The sequence below is a fragment of the Mycteria americana genome, chromosome 15 (genome assembly GCF_035582795.1).
Source record: "Mycteria americana isolate JAX WOST 10 ecotype Jacksonville Zoo and Gardens chromosome 15, USCA_MyAme_1.0, whole genome shotgun sequence".
NCBI lineage: Eukaryota > Metazoa > Chordata > Aves > Ciconiiformes > Ciconiidae > Mycteria > Mycteria americana.
This window is the reverse complement of record NC_134379.1, coordinates 2,611,430-2,628,768: the sequence shown is the minus strand read 5'-3', so window position 1 is coordinate 2,628,768 and position 17,339 is coordinate 2,611,430. Positions and strand designations below refer to the sequence as shown.

General features: G+C 59.2%; 1 protein-coding gene across 1 annotated transcript; it reads left to right on the top strand.

Annotated features, from left to right (window-relative positions):
- The first annotated feature begins 12,034 nt into the window (after window positions 1-12,034).
- Window positions 12,035-16,343, top strand: LHX1 (LIM homeobox 1). The gene is made up of 5 exons (XM_075517983.1): window positions 12,035-12,204; window positions 13,651-13,877; window positions 14,268-14,545; window positions 15,263-15,428; window positions 15,962-16,343. The coding sequence occupies exons 1-5, from the start codon at window positions 12,035-12,037 to the stop codon at window positions 16,339-16,341; spliced, it is 1,221 nt and encodes a 406-aa protein (XP_075374098.1). The 3' UTR covers window positions 16,342-16,343.
- Window positions 16,344-17,339: the final 996 nt, after the last annotated feature.

Sequence of the window (17,339 nt, the reverse complement as noted above, 5' to 3'; positions counted from 1 at the left end):
ATTCACGTGTGCAGTAAATTCCAATTATGTTTACAGATGTCTGCTTAACATTTATGGAAAAGGAACCTCAGCATGTCTGAAATATCCTTATAAGGGTTTGGACTGGGCTATCTTTTTTTCTTTTCCTTTTTTTTTTTTTTTTACCAACACCACTTTAATTATATTTTGCAGATTTAAAAAAAAAATCCAGCTGAGCTCTCTGATAGAAGGTTTAACATCTAATGCATATATTTTGCTTGTATGACCATTTCATAGATGTTTTACCTATATTTTTTTGTTTTTCATATAAAACTCAGGAGTTTAGTTGATTTTTTAGCCACAAAAAAAAGCAGCAACAAATAAGCGCGGTAAAAGATGCACAGGTTTTCAAACGGCTTCCTGTTGTAGATTATTTTTATTCTTTGTCTTGGAAATTCGTTATTTAGAAGAAACGTTTCATCGCTCCTGCCTTGCGCGTGCTGCACTGCCAGACCGGGGGTGCGACAGCCTCGCCCGTCACACGGCGGCATTTTGCCCTCCTCGTTTTTCCCCGTGAAAGGTGTTTCTCGCCCTTCTCCTCGCTGGACCTGCACGTTTCCTTCTCCTCCTGTTTGCATGTTTAGCTGCAGTTGATATCATGCGTGTTGTCGCTGCTGCTGACTATAGTGTTAGCGGGGCCGCATAATGTGTTCTCCGAGCCCCGGCGCGCAGGGGGTCCCTGCCCAGAGACCCCGTAGCCTGGACGGATCCAGCAGGCAGCTGGGCACCCACCTGCGCGGATGGATTTTCTGACTATAGTTGTAGTAAGAAAAATGTGTATTTTCAAGATGCGTGGGGCAAGAAGCAGCAATTTTCACGCTCTCCTACCCTGGGTCTGGGCTCTAAAGGCGGCTGCAGCCCCGGGAGGTGACAGCCCCGCGGGGGGACCTGCCTGGCCCGGCCTCTGGCACAAGCTGGACCTCAGCGGGGGGATTTACCCCAAGGAAAAGGGTGGTTTCTGCTAATTCTCAAACTGCTGTTTTCAAACATTTTCCCTCCTCTTTCTCTCTAAATTTGAAGCACTTGTAGTTTACTACAGCACGTTGTGTGAGCAGCATCACAGTGAGCAGCAGCCCGGCTCCGCAGACATGTCCGTCTGGGGACAGCACGTGTCCGGCCGGGCACCAAGCACTGGGCACAGCCCCGACACGACCCCGGGGTGTCCGAGACAGGGATTTCCACACAAAACTGAAGGGTCAGGATGCTTTATTGGTGCCTACCTCCACTCGCTGTTCCTCTGGAGAGCGAAGGCGATGCACGCTTGCCTCCCGGGGCTCTGCAGCGACGCAGGAGTTACCCCAGGTCCCACGCCAGCGTCCTGGAGTCTGCCGGGACAGCATCAGGTCCCTGAACACGACTGTCCGTGTCCGGTGACTCATTTTGAGCATTGCCACCCTGCCCGCTGGCACAGCTGCTCGTGGTGGTGGTGTGTACGCTGGAGGTATGCAAAAGCTTTCCCATCGTAATTTTTAAAGCTGAACAAGGCAGTATCTTACATATGAAAGTACTTGAATTCAAATAGGGGAATGGAAACCGCATCGGTATTTGGAAATGGCATTTCCCTCCCGTGTGAAGCACCAGCCCTGTAGAATATTAATGTGGGGTTTTAAAAGCTACGGTAGGAAATCATCTTTCCAGAGCACACAGAGCCCTAAACCGTTCCTCAAACACTGGAGCGAGCAGAGGACTCTGCTCTGCGTGTTTGCTTGTCCAGCCTGCGGACGGAGGCGGGAAGGGAACCTTTCTGCGTGCTTCCTTGTGCAGGGGACATAATCTCCTGCAGGTATGCAGAAAAGATTTGTTTTGAATTAACACCTTATTGATTTTGTGTAAAGACATCCGAGGGAACGGCAGCGAGCAGAGATTATGCGCGGTGCACGGCAGGCGCCCGCAGAGCTCCGTCGGCATGCAGCCCGGCTCGCTCTCCCGCTGCATTTTACCTTGTGCACAGCCGCCACGGTGACGGAGCTGCTACAAACACCGCGGGCTGACCCTGCGAAGTGAGAGGAAACACTTTCCTTCACGAGCTTTGGGACAGCTCCTCTGGTTTTACAAGAGAAATGATAACCGCCTACGGACATAAAATTTGGTGTGGGTTTAGGCTGGTTTGAGAATGTGCTGTCGATCCAGGACTCGGAGATCCGTCCAGAGACTCCCTGCAGAGCTCGGGTCGGGACGAGGACGAACGCCCAAGCTCCTTTGTGGAGGTTAAGTGACCTTTGGCAGGCCCCTCCGGCTGGCAGCGGGCAGGCTGTCAGGCCAGGACCGAGGGCAACAGGTTTGAACGTCTAGGGTGCTGGCTGGGAAGGAGGAGTGCTCGTCCTCGTAATCAACAGCCCAGCACGGCAAGCGTTAACGAGACATTTCAGAGAGGGGAGAAGAGGAAGACCACGCTGCGGTTAGAGTAACTTATTTGATCTGAAGAGCATATGTGGAATAAATGTGCCAGATTTTAAAGATGAGTTTTGTTTATTAGCACACCCTTAAGGAAATAAATCGTACATCATTAGGAGCGATGCCTTCTCACCAGCCATCTTCATTATTATTAACACATTTATCTAACAGCCGTGCAAATTTCTTTCAGACATTTATTCTGGAATCTTATAGGCTTTACAAATATTAACTAATCACAGCAATGAAGAGTTTATTTCGGCAACTGAAAAAACCACATTGGTAGGGAATTCTGCAGACTCAGTGGTTCTGAGTCTGAACTTCTCGGGAAGTTTCCATTTTCATACGCGCACGACGTCGCCGCACTCCCGGCACGAGGCAGATCAGCGCAGAAAGCTCCTTCAGATTATTGTTATCAGTGGAAACAGCGGCATTTCACAGGGAGGAGAAACGTACTTTGTAAAGCTGTGCACTAGGGGTTGGGGTTGCTCCCGAAGGAAGCGTAGATAAATAAGGGACTCTCCGTTTGAAACAAGGTTTACTTGTTTGTAAGCAAAACAAGCTCCCGTGCCTTCATGGTTCCGCTGGTTTGGGGTCGGATGCATCGGCCTCTGCTCTCCGGAGCCACCTTCACCTGTGGATACAGAGACATGAGAAGAGCACACAGGGGCCTGGCTGGTACGAAGTTCTCAGTGCCCAATAACTCGTGAGTGACAAACTCAATGACAAGTTACGGAAGGCCATCAGTAAGGAGAGGAGCGGGCCGATGTCTCCCCAGCTGGCTGATTAGCTATTCTGGTTATGTAGCACCGTGCGTGCGTGTTTCTGGGGGCAGCTGACATGAGAAGTTGTAACGTGCAATGTTAACAGCCTGCCGCCAAGAGTTCAACAAATAACCGTGCGTCGAAAGTACCGAAGAGCAAAAAGACCCGTTCAGTCTGTGGCATAACAAGGCCAGGGGTAAGCAGCCTTTCACATGACATTTTTGCCACTTCGGAATGATAATGCTGTCGTGGTTTCCATCGCGTTTCCAGTGCAGGCGATGCCCTGCGGAGCGAGACGGCCCCTCCGGCGCTGCCCGACTCCGGAGCCTCATCCAGCCCTCTGCAGCAGCCCTGGGGAGGGCAACGCAGATGGGGTCTGGGCGGGGGGGGGTGTCCCCATCCACCAGGCAACACGAGAAGGAAGGGAGCTGAGGGGTGATGGAGGCTGAAGGGTGCAGTGACACCTGCGTGGGATTTGGGAGATTCGGGTTGTGCCCATCTCTGGGTGACCCTCGAGAAGCTGCTCCCCACCCGGTGCCCTCCCACACTGTCTCACCAACACAGCGGTTCTGGTGAGGATCTCCAGGCCCAGCTGGAATATGAGTGACAACAACATTGAGGAATGATTTTTTTAGAACTATATGGTTTTTTTAAAGTGAGCTTCTGAGCATGGAGAATTGGTCCTCGGTAATGGCGGGGTGCGGCTCTGCCCTGCATGAGGGACTTGTCCTGGAGCGCAGCAGAGGACAGCAGAGCATCCTCAGGCAGGACCCTCAGGGACTGAGCTCTACCCCTGGCTTCTCCTGGAAAAATTATCTGAAACCAGTGAAATTTCACATTCTAGAACAAAATGATCTGGTTTTTTTCATCTTGAAAATGGTATATTGAAGCATTTCAGAGCAATGGGATTGTGGCTGTGCATGCCATATCCTTGCTATAGCGTTGAAATAAGCTGTATATGTGTACAGCCCAACTTGGAACATGACTTACTGCCGTACAAAGAAAGGGAAGGTAAGAGGGGTTTAAAACATGCATTTTTTAATCAAATAACATGTTTGGCCACATCTCCTTACTGCAATGGTCCAGTTTAATGCCAGTGCAGCGGTGACCCTATAGAAACCAGACTCAGTTAGTAGCTCAGGTGTCATGAGCGGCGCAGGGCTGTGCGGTGCTAACAAGCCCTGTCTGGCGCGTGCCAGTGACCCCTTTAATTGCCTCCACCGCTGCAGGGGCACGCACGCACGTTGAGCCACAGGCTCCCACGCAGCGTCTGCCTTTTACCTGGCTCTTGCCCACCTGGCCCAGGCAGACAAAATGTTGTACTGAGCTGCAGACGCCCGGCAGCCAGGAACTTTGTTGGGCTCAGACTGCATAAACCCAGACGCTTCGATTCGTGGGCATACGATAAAGCGGGGAGAAAGAAGGGCACGCTGGCCAGTGCCTCCACGTCCTGTCAGAAGCCTTAAAATAGAAGCCTATATAAATAGGGTGTGACATAGGATATTATATAGTAACATGGTATCAAACTACAGAATCTATATATAGACAATTAATCAGAGGTCGGGACTAAGCAGACAGATATAAATACAGCCAGGAGCTCTGGATTCATTTTCACAAGCGGCGAGGGAAGTTTGTGGTGCTGTGGTACCTGGTCCAGGTGATGCTGTTTTATCTCCCCAAACCGAGATCTGCTCCTGCATCTGCAGCAGGTAGGCAGAGGGCAGTGCTGGTTTCCCACCAGCGCAGGCGTATTGTCCCTATATGTTATTGGGATAGTCCTATTTGTTTTGATTTCAATTATTTTTTCTCAAACGCTCTGCGTGATGGCGATGTCAGACGCCAAAAGCTGACGTTCTGCTGATGGCAAAAAACCTCTTACATTGGGAACCCTCTTCTCCAGCTGCTTGTAAAGGACAAATAATGCAGCAGCCCTTTTTCTGGACACGTATGGGAAGCCAGTGACAGTGTTCAGTAGAGGAAAGGCCATACAGTTACTCCTTTCTAAGCGGGAAGATGTGTTCTTGTTGGGTAGGAAGGTACTGTCGACCTTCAGAAACCAGAAAAACAAAGAATTTGCCCAGAGTCACGCAGCAGGTCAGCAGCGGGAGCAGGGGGAAAGGTCTGGACACCCTCTTCCCTCCGACACTGCCGCCAGACCCACTGCCTCTGCACAGAATCGCATATACGGGTGAGATAGGTGGATGAGATTGACTCTCACTGCCAGGGAAGTTCAGTGACTGTGAAATTAGTAAATCACACAGGCCCACAGAACTTAGAAAAACAATATAATCCTGGGGGTACTGAAATAATTAATTTGCTAATCAACTACACCTTGCTTTTTTTAATTTGCAAATAGCACTATGGGTTTTTTTCCTCATTTCAGTCACCTCAAGAAGAGCAATATTTCGGGCAGCAAAGCCGGAGGGGCACGGGGCAGGGCCGAGCGTGGTGGCACGGCACCCGGGGGGCTGCGGGGCATGGGGAGAAGCTGCCTTAGCACCGCAGTGACCCCAGCAAGAGCTGGGCGCTGCTTTCGGGGGGGCCCTGGCTGTGCTCTGGATCCGGCCCCCAGATCCAGCCACCAACTTGCGAGGGAAGAGCCGGAGCTGCGGGGTTCCTGCAGATGTTTTGTGCCGGTTTGTCTCCCGCTCTCGCTGCACCGTTGTTTGCTTTAAATCATTTCAAATGCGGAGGTTGTCAGACAAGACAATTAACATGGGGAAGGGGGAAAGTATTACCATCCATTATTTGCCATAACATGAATTTAAGCCAGGAAGTCAAATGATAAAATATGTGGTGAAAAGTGGTGGTGGTGGGAGTGCCTAAATGAGTAATAGCCTTGGGCTTCTGAGCCTTGAACTTAACGTGCTAAGTAAATCCCCGAGGTCAAAAAGTATGAAAATTGTTGCAGCTTGGGGAGATATATTTTAACTTTGCAAAAGGTCGTTGCAAATCCGCTGCCGGGCTGCGGTGGAGAGGCAGATGCGGAGCAGCGGGCTGCGGCTGAAGGCGGCCGGGGGCCGAGCCGCCGGGTTTAGCCCGACGGCCGGGGGCTGCCTGCTTCTTCTGGGGGCAAAACCACCCGAATCGGGTGAGGCGTGCGCCGGAGCGGGGCTCTTGGGGGGCGATGGCCGTGCCCAGGGCGGGACGAGCCGGGGGGCTTCGTGCGGCGGGAGCGGCTGCGGCGGGTCCCCCGCGCCGGGAGGGACGACCGGGACCCCCCGGAGCCGCTCCGGGCCTCCCCGGCGAGGCGGGCCGGGGGTCCCCGCTCTTCCCGCCGCGCTCCGACTCTTCCCCTTTAAAGCTCTTTCTCCCTATCGAGGTGACCAAGCGGCTGGATTTATGGAGAGAGATGTTTTAGCGGCAATCCCCCCGAGTCCCCCATCAGCCCTAAATCCCCAGCCCGCTCTCCCTGGGAGACCTCATGACACAGAGCATGCCAAAACAGCTTCGTTTTGCCTATGCATTAGCAATCTATTTTACCTTTTTGACATCTCTCACACATAAAACCGTAAGAGAGAAATAAAATATCTGTCTCTGGGCGAAAATAAAGCTTTGCCTCCCTCCTGATCTATAGGATATAAAATAAAGCCATGGCTTTGATAGTGGCTTTTCCTTATACTGGAGTTGCTTTTGCACACACGGAGACAATGAAGATGGATGAGCCGGGATCGGTGCATCCTCCCGGGGTTTGTTTCACCCTCTTTTTTTACAGTCTCCTCCCGCCCCCGCCCCTTCTTTACTTTTCTTGCTTTTCTCTTTTATTCGTCTTTTATCTGCCCTTTAACAACCCGGAGGAACCCCTTCGGCTGGCACCACCACCCCCCCCCCCGGGCTCCCCGGGTCCGGGCCGGCCCCCGCCGGCCCCCGCTCCCGGGCGGGCTCGGGCCCCGCCGGCCCCTTCCCGGCCGCTTTTCCCGTCTCAGTCAAAGGCAGAGACGCACACCTCGGCTTTGTAATTATTTATTAACTATATTTCCCATAAACAATGCATGAGCTTGGAGTGTAAGCGACAACATTTAGCGACGTGGAAGGCAAGCCGGGAGGGGGGCAGGAAAAATTCAATAAGAAAAGGGAAAAAGCGAACGGAGCCGGGGGGGGGACGGGGACGGGGACGGTGCGGGACCGCCCGGGCGTGTTTACCCTCGGCATCGACCCGAGCGTGGCCAGAATCAACTGGGAACCTCTAATACATAATTTAAAGATTTTTTTTTTTTTTGCAAGCTTCTTTAAAACAAACCCGCCGCGGCGCGCAGCCATGGATCCTGTCCAGCAATGGGTTTATTGCGCGGGGATGTTCTACAGGCTTAATTACATCTGAACTTCAATATTTGTTTAGTGCATTAACCGCATATAGATTTAATCAAGCGGAGGCGAGCTTCCTGCGGGGGCAAGTTGGGGGGGGGAGCGGGGCAGGGGGGAGAGGTGTGACCCCCCCACCCTCTCCGCGGGCTGGACCCCCGCCGTCCCGGGCAGCGTTCAACCGGGATGCGGAGAGGTCGGAGAAGGGGGCTCGGCGCTGCATCCCCCCGCCCCGTCGGGGCTGCTGCCGGCCACGGCGGGGCTGGGGAGCGGCTCCGCCGGTCGCTTAAAGCCCGGTGATATCAACGATCCCCCGCGCGATGGTTGTGAAACGTTGAGAAGGAGGGAAAAAATAAAATAAATTTAAAAAAAAATGGGGAAAGAGGAAAAGCGTAGTGCTGACACGGCAGAGAAAGTGTCCGTGCCCCGGCGGGAGGGGAGGGAAGTTCCTCCCGGCGGGGGACGGGGGATGCCCCGCACCGCACTGCACCGGCCGCGGTCCCCGCAGCTCCGCCGGCCGTGGACGCACCGCACCAGCTCGTCCCCGGGTGTTTGTACAGCACTAGTGCCCCGTAAAGGAGAGAAAAATCCCATTACCGAGCGCAGCGGTGTAGAAAGGCTGATGATAAACAGGGTGATGTTTAACTAAAAAGACGGGAACGACACCAAGAAAATGCAAATTCCAACTCGCCTGAAAGGGACTTTTTTTTTCCTTCTGTATTAGATTTAAAATAGATTTGATTTTTTAAATTTTTTTTTTTTTTTTTACTCCTTTAATTTCCCTTTTTTCAGCACTGGGGCCGGACGGGGGGTTGCTCGGTCCTGAAACACGCCGGCCGGTTCCGGCTCTCCCCGGGGTGCGGGTGGGCTCGGCCCCGCCGCCCCGCTCCCCCCGCCGCCGGGGCTGGGGGCTTGGGCCCGAGAAAATTGGAAAACACAATGAAAACCAAAAAAACCCCCCAACCCAGAGCCATCGCCCTGGGAGGGGGCGGCGAGCCGGGTGCTGCCCTGCCGTCCACCCCCGCGGCCGGGGGAGATTCCCCCCCCCCCCCAGGCTCCGCGGGCCCCCCGGCCCGTGGGTGCCCCACGCCGGGACACGCCTGTCCCGCGGGGCAGAGGAGGCCCGCGGGAGGCCGGGGTTGCCGAGTTTTTCTTTTCGGAGCCTGCTGGAAACAGCGCTGGCATTTGCGCCTCTCAAACGCCTGCGCTGAGTCGGGGTCCCCGGGGGGGGGGGGGGGGGGGAGGCGGACCAGGGCACCCCACGGTCCCCCCCGCCCGGGGGGAGCAGCCCCCCTCGGCCTGCGCTGCTGCCTCTCCGGAGCGGGGTTCCGCGGGATGTGCGTGTGCCGGGCCGGGAGGGCGGGGAGCCCCGCCGGTAAAGCAGCGCTGCCCGCCCCACCGCAGCGGTACGGCGGGTACCCCGGGCCGGTGGGCCCCGCTCCCCCCTCCCAACACCCCCGGCAGCCCGGAGGGGGCACAGCGGTCTGTCCCTGCCTCGGCGTCCCCGGGCCGGGCGCGGAGCCGGCGGGGCGGGGGGGTGGGGGGGGGCAGGGGATAACCAGATGCTTGCGCTAACGCCTGGGAAAGGAGAAAAAAAAAAAAGAAATCGCTGTGAAAAACTGGTGCTTGATGGACATAAGATGCTCATCTCCTTCCCCTCATTCATCCCCACCAACACATGTCACTTGGGGGCCCGCAGTCAAAGGGAAGAGGTCCCCTGACGGCAGCCCACAGCTGTCGCCTTCCCGGGCGGCGGAGCGGGGCCGCCCGCGCCGCCTCGGCCCCTCCGCTCCGCATGAGAAGCGGCCCATATGCGGGGGGACCGGGCGGGCGGGCGGGGGCCGCCCAGGGCTCTATTGATCCCCGCAAGCGGCGGAAAAGCGACCCAACAGCTGGGCAGGGAGGGCAGGGACGCGGAGCGACGCGGAGAGCCCTGCGCGCCCCGGTGCGCGGCCTCGACGGGGCGGTGATGGCCGGCTCCGGCCCGGCGCGGGGGCACAGGGCACAGACCGGGGGGGGGGGGGGCGGGGAATCGCGGACGCAGCCCCGGGGCTTTTGAACACCCGCAGAGCACCGAGGCGATGCCGCGGCCCGGGGACAGCCCCGAGAACTGCCCGCAGGCTCGCCCGGCCCGGGCAGGCTCCGCACCCCCGCCCGCCCGCCCCAGGGCCGCAGCTCAGCGCCCCGGCACCGGCCGGGATCCGCCTGCCGCCGTTTTCCTTTTTATTCCCCAATTTCTTCCTCCCCCACCTGGGTTTTTTTTGTTGTTTTCTTCTTCCTCAAGGACGAGGAAAACAGACGTGAAAGAGAGCGTGGGCTGCGGGTAAAGGCGGGGGATGCTGCGGAGAATGCTGCGGGCTTCCGCCAACCCCCGCGCCCGGGACAGCCGCGGCCGCGCAGGGTGCGCGCCCCGCCGCGCCCGGCCCCGGCTGGCAGCCGTGTGTGTAACCCTCGGGCACGCTCGGGCCCATTAATCCGCCGCTTCCCTCCTAATTCCCCGCCAGCAGATCAATCAGCCCGCGGGGAAGGTGAGGGCGGGGGCTCCGCCGCGGAGGGGCCGGGAGGGTCCCGGGGCCCGGCCCGCGTCTGCCGGGCGGCGACACCTCCCCGGAGCGGCAGCTCCCGCCGGGCAGCAAAGCGCGAAGGAAAGAGAAATCACGTCCCTCCTAACCGCCCCGGCGACCGACCGACCCCTGGAAGGTAAAAGCAAATGCATTTTTATTTGCCAAAAAAAAGAAAAAAGTAGTACATCAGCGGCGGCCGGTGCCGATCGGCCCCAGACGGGCGCTGCCAGCGCCGGCAACGGAATCACTGCCAAGTGACCGCAGCCTTCCCTCTGCCCGCGGCGGCCGGGCGGCTGCGGGGCCCGCCGCCCCCTTCCCGCCGGCGCGGCCCCGTCCGGGCACGTCGGAGCGCCCCGGGCCGCGCGGTCCCGGCCTTCCCGCACCTTTCCTCCCGGGAAAGGCCAGCCGTCGCGGGTTTTTCCCCGGCGAGGCGCACCGCACCGCCCCGCGGGAGGCTCCGCTCTCCCCCCCCGCCACCCCCCCCCCCCCCCCCCCGGGGCCCGCCGTTCACTGATGGGAGAAACCACGCTAAACCGGGAACTCGTTTGACGCCGCTTCCCAGCGAGCCGCTGCGCCGGTCGGCAGCGGGAAAACCGGCCGGCGGCGGGAAAACCGGCCGGCGGGTGCCTATAACGGATGCGTAACCCTATGGGGGTGCCAGACCCGCAACGAGCGGCCCCGTTCCCGCCCGCCCGCGCACCGCCACACCTACCCGCCTCCGAGCAGGGCGCGCCTCGGCCGGGCCCGAGCGGCAGCGGGCCGTCCGTCCCTCCGCGGTGCGGCGCGGTGCGGTGCGGGCCGGTGCGGGCGGAGGCGGCCGCGGCGCCCCGGCGCTCTATAAAGGGGCGCGGACGCCCCGTCCGGCGGCGGCGCGAGGCGGGGGGGGGGCGACGGCGGCGGCGGCGATTGGCCGGGGCGGGCGGTGACGTCTGCGCGCGGTGCATAAGGCTGCGGCCGCGGGGCTGCCGGGAACATGCAGAGCGCCCTGCGCTGCCGGGACGGCGCGGGCAGCGCGGGCAGCGCCGCTCTCTGCCCTGCCCTGCCCTGCCCTGCCCTGCCCTCCGCGCCCGGCCCGGCCCGGCCCGGCCCGGCCCGGCCCGCCGCCACCGCGGGAGGCGGAACAAAAAGCCGGCAGCGCCGGGCGATGCCGCGCCGGCTCGGCGGGGACGCGGCCGGCCGCCGCGGGTAGCGCGCAGGGCGGTGCGCGGGGGTAGGTAGGAGCCGGGCGCGACGGTACCGCCGAGACGTCGAGGGAGAGAGAGAGAAAAAGAGAGAGAGAGGAGAGAGGGGACGGAGCCAGGAGCTGCGGAGCGTCTCCCCCCACCCAGCCACCCACCCCCCCGCGTAAGGACGGCGGCCCGCTCCGCGGCGCGTAGGGCCATGTCGCCGCGGCAGCAGCCCCAGCCCGTCTGAGCGCGGCCGGGGCTCCATGTCTCGTTCTGTTGGTTTTGGTTTGCTGGTTTTTTCTTTTTTTTTTTTTTTTTTTTTTTTTTTCCCTCCTTTGATTTCTCTTTGGGAAAAGCACTTTGACTCCTGACTGCTCTACCTCAGACCTGAGAAAAAAAAACTCATCACGCTCGCTTTTTGGCGTTGTTTTTTTTTTTAATTTTTTTTTTTTTTTAATTTTTATGAGCGTCGATCTTTATAGTCGTTGTTGTTTTATTGTTACTATTATTATTATTATTATTGTTGTTGCTGTCGTGGTTGGTAGCGGCCGGGATTCTGCGGTTGTGTCGAAGCGCTGGTCTCCTCGGGCAGTGGGTGGTTTCTCCTGTGTATCCCTCCTAGGACACTCGAACGAAGATTTTTCTTCCTCCCTTTCTTTTTCTCCTCCTTCACTTCTCCAAGGCTTTTAAACAAACACACACACACACAAAAAGCAAATCTACGCCGGTGTTGTCGTCTTTTAATTTTTTTTTTGTTTTTAATTTTTTTATTTTTTTGCTTGACATCTGGGAAACCAATACCCCCCACTCTCAGAAATAACCAAAGACAATGGTTCACTGTGCAGGCTGCAAAAGGCCAATCTTGGACCGGTTTTTGTTGAATGTACTGGACAGGGCTTGGCATGTGAAGTGTGTTCAGTGCTGTGAATGTAAATGCAATTTGACAGAGAAATGCTTTTCGCGAGAAGGCAAGCTTTACTGCAAAAACGACTTCTTTCGGTAAGTACCGGACCCCCCCGCCCGGAGCCGCAGCTCCTTTGCATCCATTTCTCATCTCCCCTTTTCCCTTTAATTTCTTCTTTTCCCCCGCTGTTCAGTGTGACCCGCAACCGCCTCTTCCCCCCCCCCCATGCACACGCAACCCCCCCAGACCGGTGTTGTTTCTCCAGGTGATCTCCCGGGGCGGGCGGGGGTCAGGCCCGGGGAAGGGCCCGCGGGCGGCCCGTCGGGGCCCGCAGGGCGAGGCCCGGCCGCTCTCCGCGGGCACCGGCCGAGCTCCAGTTCCCCAAAGTTGCATCGGAACTATCGACCGGCAGAGCGGGAGCGGGAGCGGTTCGGGCCGGTCCCGCTGCGGGCGGGCGGGCGCCGTCCCGGGCCCGGTGCTGCGGAGGGGGGACGACCCCGCCGCCGCCGCTGCAGCGGCACTTGCCGGGGCTTCCCGGCGGGGCTTTCCGCGGCCGTGAGCGCAGCGCTCCGCGGGCCGGAGCCCGGCCTTGTTCCCGGCGGGGAAGGCCCGGTGCGGCGGCGCTCGGCGGCTCGGTGCGCGGCTCCGCGGGCCCGGCGCCTCCCGTCAAACCGAGCCGAGGCCGCCCCGGAGGGCAGCGACCCGCCCCCCCCCCCCCCCCCGCCCTCGGCGATGGATGGAGCGGGGAGCGGGTACCGGCACTCGCTCGCCGCCGCTTCCCCGGCGGGCCCCGGCATAAATCCCGGGCCCGGAGCGGGCCGCCCGTGCCCCTGCCCGGCCGGGCCCCGCACGCACACCGGCAATAACGGCAAAGACCGCGACGGCCGCGGAGCCCTTCCCGCCCGGGCCGCACACCGGCACACCGCATCGCCCGGCGCGGCGGAGCGCTGCCCCCAGCCCCGCCGCTCTGCGGCCGCTCCTCCCCGGGCCCGGCTGCCGGCGGCCCCGGCCGGAGCAGAGCGCTGGAGGCACCGAGCCCCGGTGCGGGTCCGGCGCCGCCCGGCCCTCGGCTCCCCCGCGCCGGCTGAGCCGTTACCGGCAGCTCCCCCGGCCAAGGCGCGGCCGTGACCGATTGATAACGCGTAAGAATTTCTGCTTAACGTTTGCCAGAGCGTCGTTAATCGGCGGCTCGGGGCGCAGAGGGGAGACCCTGGGCAGCGCGGCCCCGGTGCTCGCTTAACCCCGCGGCACTCCATCCTCTGCCCAGATCGGTCCTTTTTCTTTCTTTTTTTTTTTTTTTTAAGCTCCCACTCCAGGCGTTCGCTCCTGGGCAAGGGGACCGCCCTGGAGGGATGCTGGGGGCCATTTCATTTCCCGTGGCCCGGCGTGCGCGGCTCGCCGGGGCGGGCGGAGGCCGCGGTGGAGGGCGCGGGGATGCGGCGGGTGCGCTCGCCCGGCGGGGCCGGGCTGCGGGCGGCTCTCGGCGTGGCCCCGCGGCTCGGGCGGGCGCTGCTGACCCGCTGCCCGGCCTCTCTCCGCAGGTGTTTCGGGACCAAGTGCGCGGGCTGTGCCCAGGGCATCTCCCCCAGCGACCTGGTCCGCAGGGCGCGGAGCAAAGTGTTCCACTTGAACTGTTTTACGTGTATGATGTGTAACAAGCAACTCTCCACCGGCGAGGAGCTCTACATCATAGACGAAAACAAGTTTGTCTGCAAAGAAGATTACCTAAATAACAGCAATACTGCCAAAGAAAACAGCCTGCATTCAGGTGAGGGAGTGCGGCCGGGGCGATGCGGGGCGGGGATGCGCTCGGCCCCGGCTTCTCCATGGGGTGAGAGCCACTCTCCTCCTCTCCCTTCCCCTCTCCTCTCCCTTCTTTCTCCTTTTCCTTCCCCTTTTCTCTCCCTTCTTTCTCCTTTTCCTTCCTCTTTTCTCTCCCTTCTTTCTCCTTTTCCTTCCTCTCTCCTCTCCCTTCCTCTCTCTTCTTTCTCCTTTTCCTTCCTCTTTTCTCTCCCTTCCTCTCTCCTTTTCCTTCCTCTCTCCTTTTCCTTCCTCTCTCCTCTCCCTTCCTCTCTCCTCTCCCTTCCCTTCTCCTCTCCCCTCTCCTCTCCCCCCGGCCGCCCCCCAGCTGAGCCTGACCCGCTTTGCTCTCGCCCAGCCACCACCGGCAGTGACCCCAGCCTGTCCCCCGACTCCCAAGACCCCTCCCAGGACGACGCCAAGGACTCGGAAAGCGCCAACGTGTCCGACAAGGAGACGGGCAGCAACGAAAACGACGACCAGAACCTGGGGGCCAAGCGGCGGGGACCCCGCACCACCATCAAAGCCAAACAGCTAGAGACTCTGAAAGCCGCCTTCGCGGCCACCCCCAAACCCACCCGGCACATCAGGGAGCAGCTGGCGCAGGAGACCGGCCTCAACATGCGGGTCATCCAGGTACCGCGGCCCCACCGGGCACCGGGCGCGGCCCCGCCGCCGCCCCGCACGCTCCGGGGGATGCGGCGGCCTGGAGGGGCCGGTGTCCGGCAGCCCCCGCGCTGCGGGGCCGGAGAAAGCCCCGCCGTCGTTTTAAATCGTTGTTCCCGGGCCGGCCCCTCCCGGGCCCGGCCGGTCGGCAGGGGCAGAGCCGCGGGTTGCTTTTAGGAAGTCCTAAAGAAGCAGTAAATGGTATCGGAATTAATAACCGTAAATGTGAGGGGTTAATGGATAAATAAGAATGACAATGCGCTGGAATTATTAAAAGGTTTATAAACCCGCAGCGCTGGGGGTAATGGGGGGTTAAAGGACCATTAAAGACGAGGTTAGATTGGAGAGTCGCAGTGTGAGGGTAATTAGGAGTAATCTTGTCAGGGTAATAAGAATTAACTCAATCATTCTTGACCTGCGGCCGGCGAGCTGCGGGCGGCGGGGAGCGCCCGGCCGCGGGGCCGCTGTCACGCGTGGGCTCGGCCGCGTTTGTGACGAGGAGGAGCGCGGATCGGGGCCGGATCGGGGCCCCCCCGCCTTCGCACCCGAACAAAAGAGCCCGGGAGAGGCGCAGCCCCGGGGGCGGGGGGGGGGATGGTCCCTGGCGGGGCCGGGGGAGGCGCGGGGCCGCGGGGCCACCCACGACCGCGGCTCCCGTGACCGGCGCCTCTCCCGCCGCCCGCCCAGGTCTGGTTCCAGAACCGGCGCTCCAAGGAGCGGCGCATGAAGCAGCTGAGCGCGCTGGGCGCCCGCCGGCACGCCTTCTTCCGCAGCCCGCGCAGGATGCGGCCGCTGGTGGACCGGCTGGAGCCCGGGGAGCTCATCCCCAACGGGCCCTTCTCCTTCTACGGAGGTGGGTAACGCGTCCCCCCGCCCCGTGTCCCCCCCGCCGCCCCTCGCCTTCCCGCGGCCGCCCCGCGTGGGCACCCGCCCGCTCCCCGCGCCCGCGCTCCCCGCTCGGCACCGGGGCCGCCTCGCCGTGCCGCGGCCGTCCGAGCCGGCGGGGCTGCGGCGGGCTCCCCCCCCCCCCCGCCCCCGCCGCCGGGGGACGCGGCCGGGCAGCCCCGGCTTCCCCGGGAGCCCGGCGGGGGCCGTTCCCCCGCGCCCGGCCGCCGGTGCCGCGCTGCCGGCGGGAGCCGGGCGTTGCGGCAGAGCCGGCCGGGCCGGGCAGTGCCGGGCCGCCGGTGCTGGGCGGGGGCTGCGCTGGAAGGGCAGCCCCGGGAATCGGCCGGAGCCCGGCCGAGCCGTTAGCACGTTTCCCCCTTGGGTTCCGCCAGCTCTGGGTGACATTTGGAGGCACCCGCCGTCAAAGCGCGCTCTCGTGTCTTTGCCGCTCGGTTGCTGTGCCCGTGTGCTACCTTCCCTCTGTCTCTCCTCGTCCGCCAGATTATCAGAGCGAGTATTACGGCCCTGGAAGCAATTACGATTTCTTCCCGCAAGGACCTCCTTCGTCTCAAGCTCAGACCCCCGTGGATCTCCCTTTCGTGCCCTCCTCGGGGCCGTCAGGCACTCCCCTGGGGGCCATGGATCACCCCCTGCCCGGACATCACCCCTCCAGTGAGGCTCAGCGCTTCACTGACATCATGTCGCACCCCCCCGGAGACTCGCCCAGCCCCGAACCCAACCTGCCCGGGTCCTTGCACTCCATGTCTGCGGAAGTTTTTGGCCCCAGTCCTCCATTTTCTTCGATATCCGTCAACGGTGGTGCTAACTATGGCAATCACTTGTCACATCCACCAGAAATGAATGAAGCAGCTGTGTGGTAGCTTTAAAACAAACTGGGTCTAAGTAAGTGATGATCATCTAGTCTGCTTATTGTTATGGTGTACAGAAATGAATAAATATAACATCTCTCCTGCCCTAAGACAATATTACCTTGGGAACGAACTGAATCCAAATCGCTCCAAGGCAAGCTTTGCTCTAGACCAGGACAATCTTCATGTTACGGTTGTATCAAACAAGCAAGGGGACTTTTTTGTACCGTTGACAAAGAAACTGGTGAAGCTGTACAGTAACGTGCTGCCATGCCGTAGGATGGCGTAAGTTTGATTACCCTGTTGGATGTCATCCTAAGAGCCACAATCCTTAGAAACTTCTCATTTAAAAAATTAATAATTGAATGAAGGAAAGGTCAAAGAAAAGGGGGAAAAAAGCTTCAAGAACTCTAGCGTTCCCGGTTAAGGATGGTTCTGGCATTATGAATTTGTTTGTTAATTTTTGTCTCTCAGAAAGTTCAACAACAAGAAACTCTTTTTAGCTTCAGCCATTTCAGCCTGCAGACTATCAGGTGGGACAACTTTCTTTTTCCTTTTCTTTTGGTTTCGTTTTCCAAAATAACAAATAACTAAGTGTTAAGCCCTCAGCACCAACTCTTCTACCTTCACAAAGCTACACGTACAAAACCTCCTCATCATAGCCAAGGTCACCACCCAGACCTCTACCGAAAATGACTTGAAAACAAACAAACAAACAAAAAGTATTCTACCTTCACAGAGAGAGAAAAGCTAAACAAAAAGACTCTATTGAACTAAAAACAGTCAACTGTTTACGTCTAATGTTAAATTCAGGAGTTCAATGTTTTACTAATAAATCCTGTTTTAGAACCTCTTGTTCAAAAGCAAAAGATTTTGAGCAACCAACCAAAATAGTTCCTTTTCTTTTCTGTAGATGTTCTAACAGATTGCAGGGCTTGTGGTTCACTGTGCTAGTTTGTAAAAGGTGTTGTTTACAGAAGGCAAAGAAAAAAAAACCCCACGAAACCCAG

What these genes read in the sequence shown, in the direction of transcription:
- LHX1 (XM_075517983.1), top strand. Translation starts at nt 12,035, where the DNA reads ATGGTTCACTGTGCAGGCTGCAAAAGGCCAATCTTGGACCGGTTTTTG. An exon ending in TGCAAAAACGACTTCTTTCG is followed by an intron (nt 12,205 to 13,650) that starts GTAAGTACCGGA and finishes CTCTCTCCGCAG; the next exon opens with GTGTTTCGGGACCAAGTGCG. An exon ending in TCAACATGCGGGTCATCCAG is followed by an intron (nt 14,546 to 15,262) that starts GTACCGCGGCCC and finishes CCGCCCGCCCAG; the next exon opens with GTCTGGTTCCAGAACCGGCG.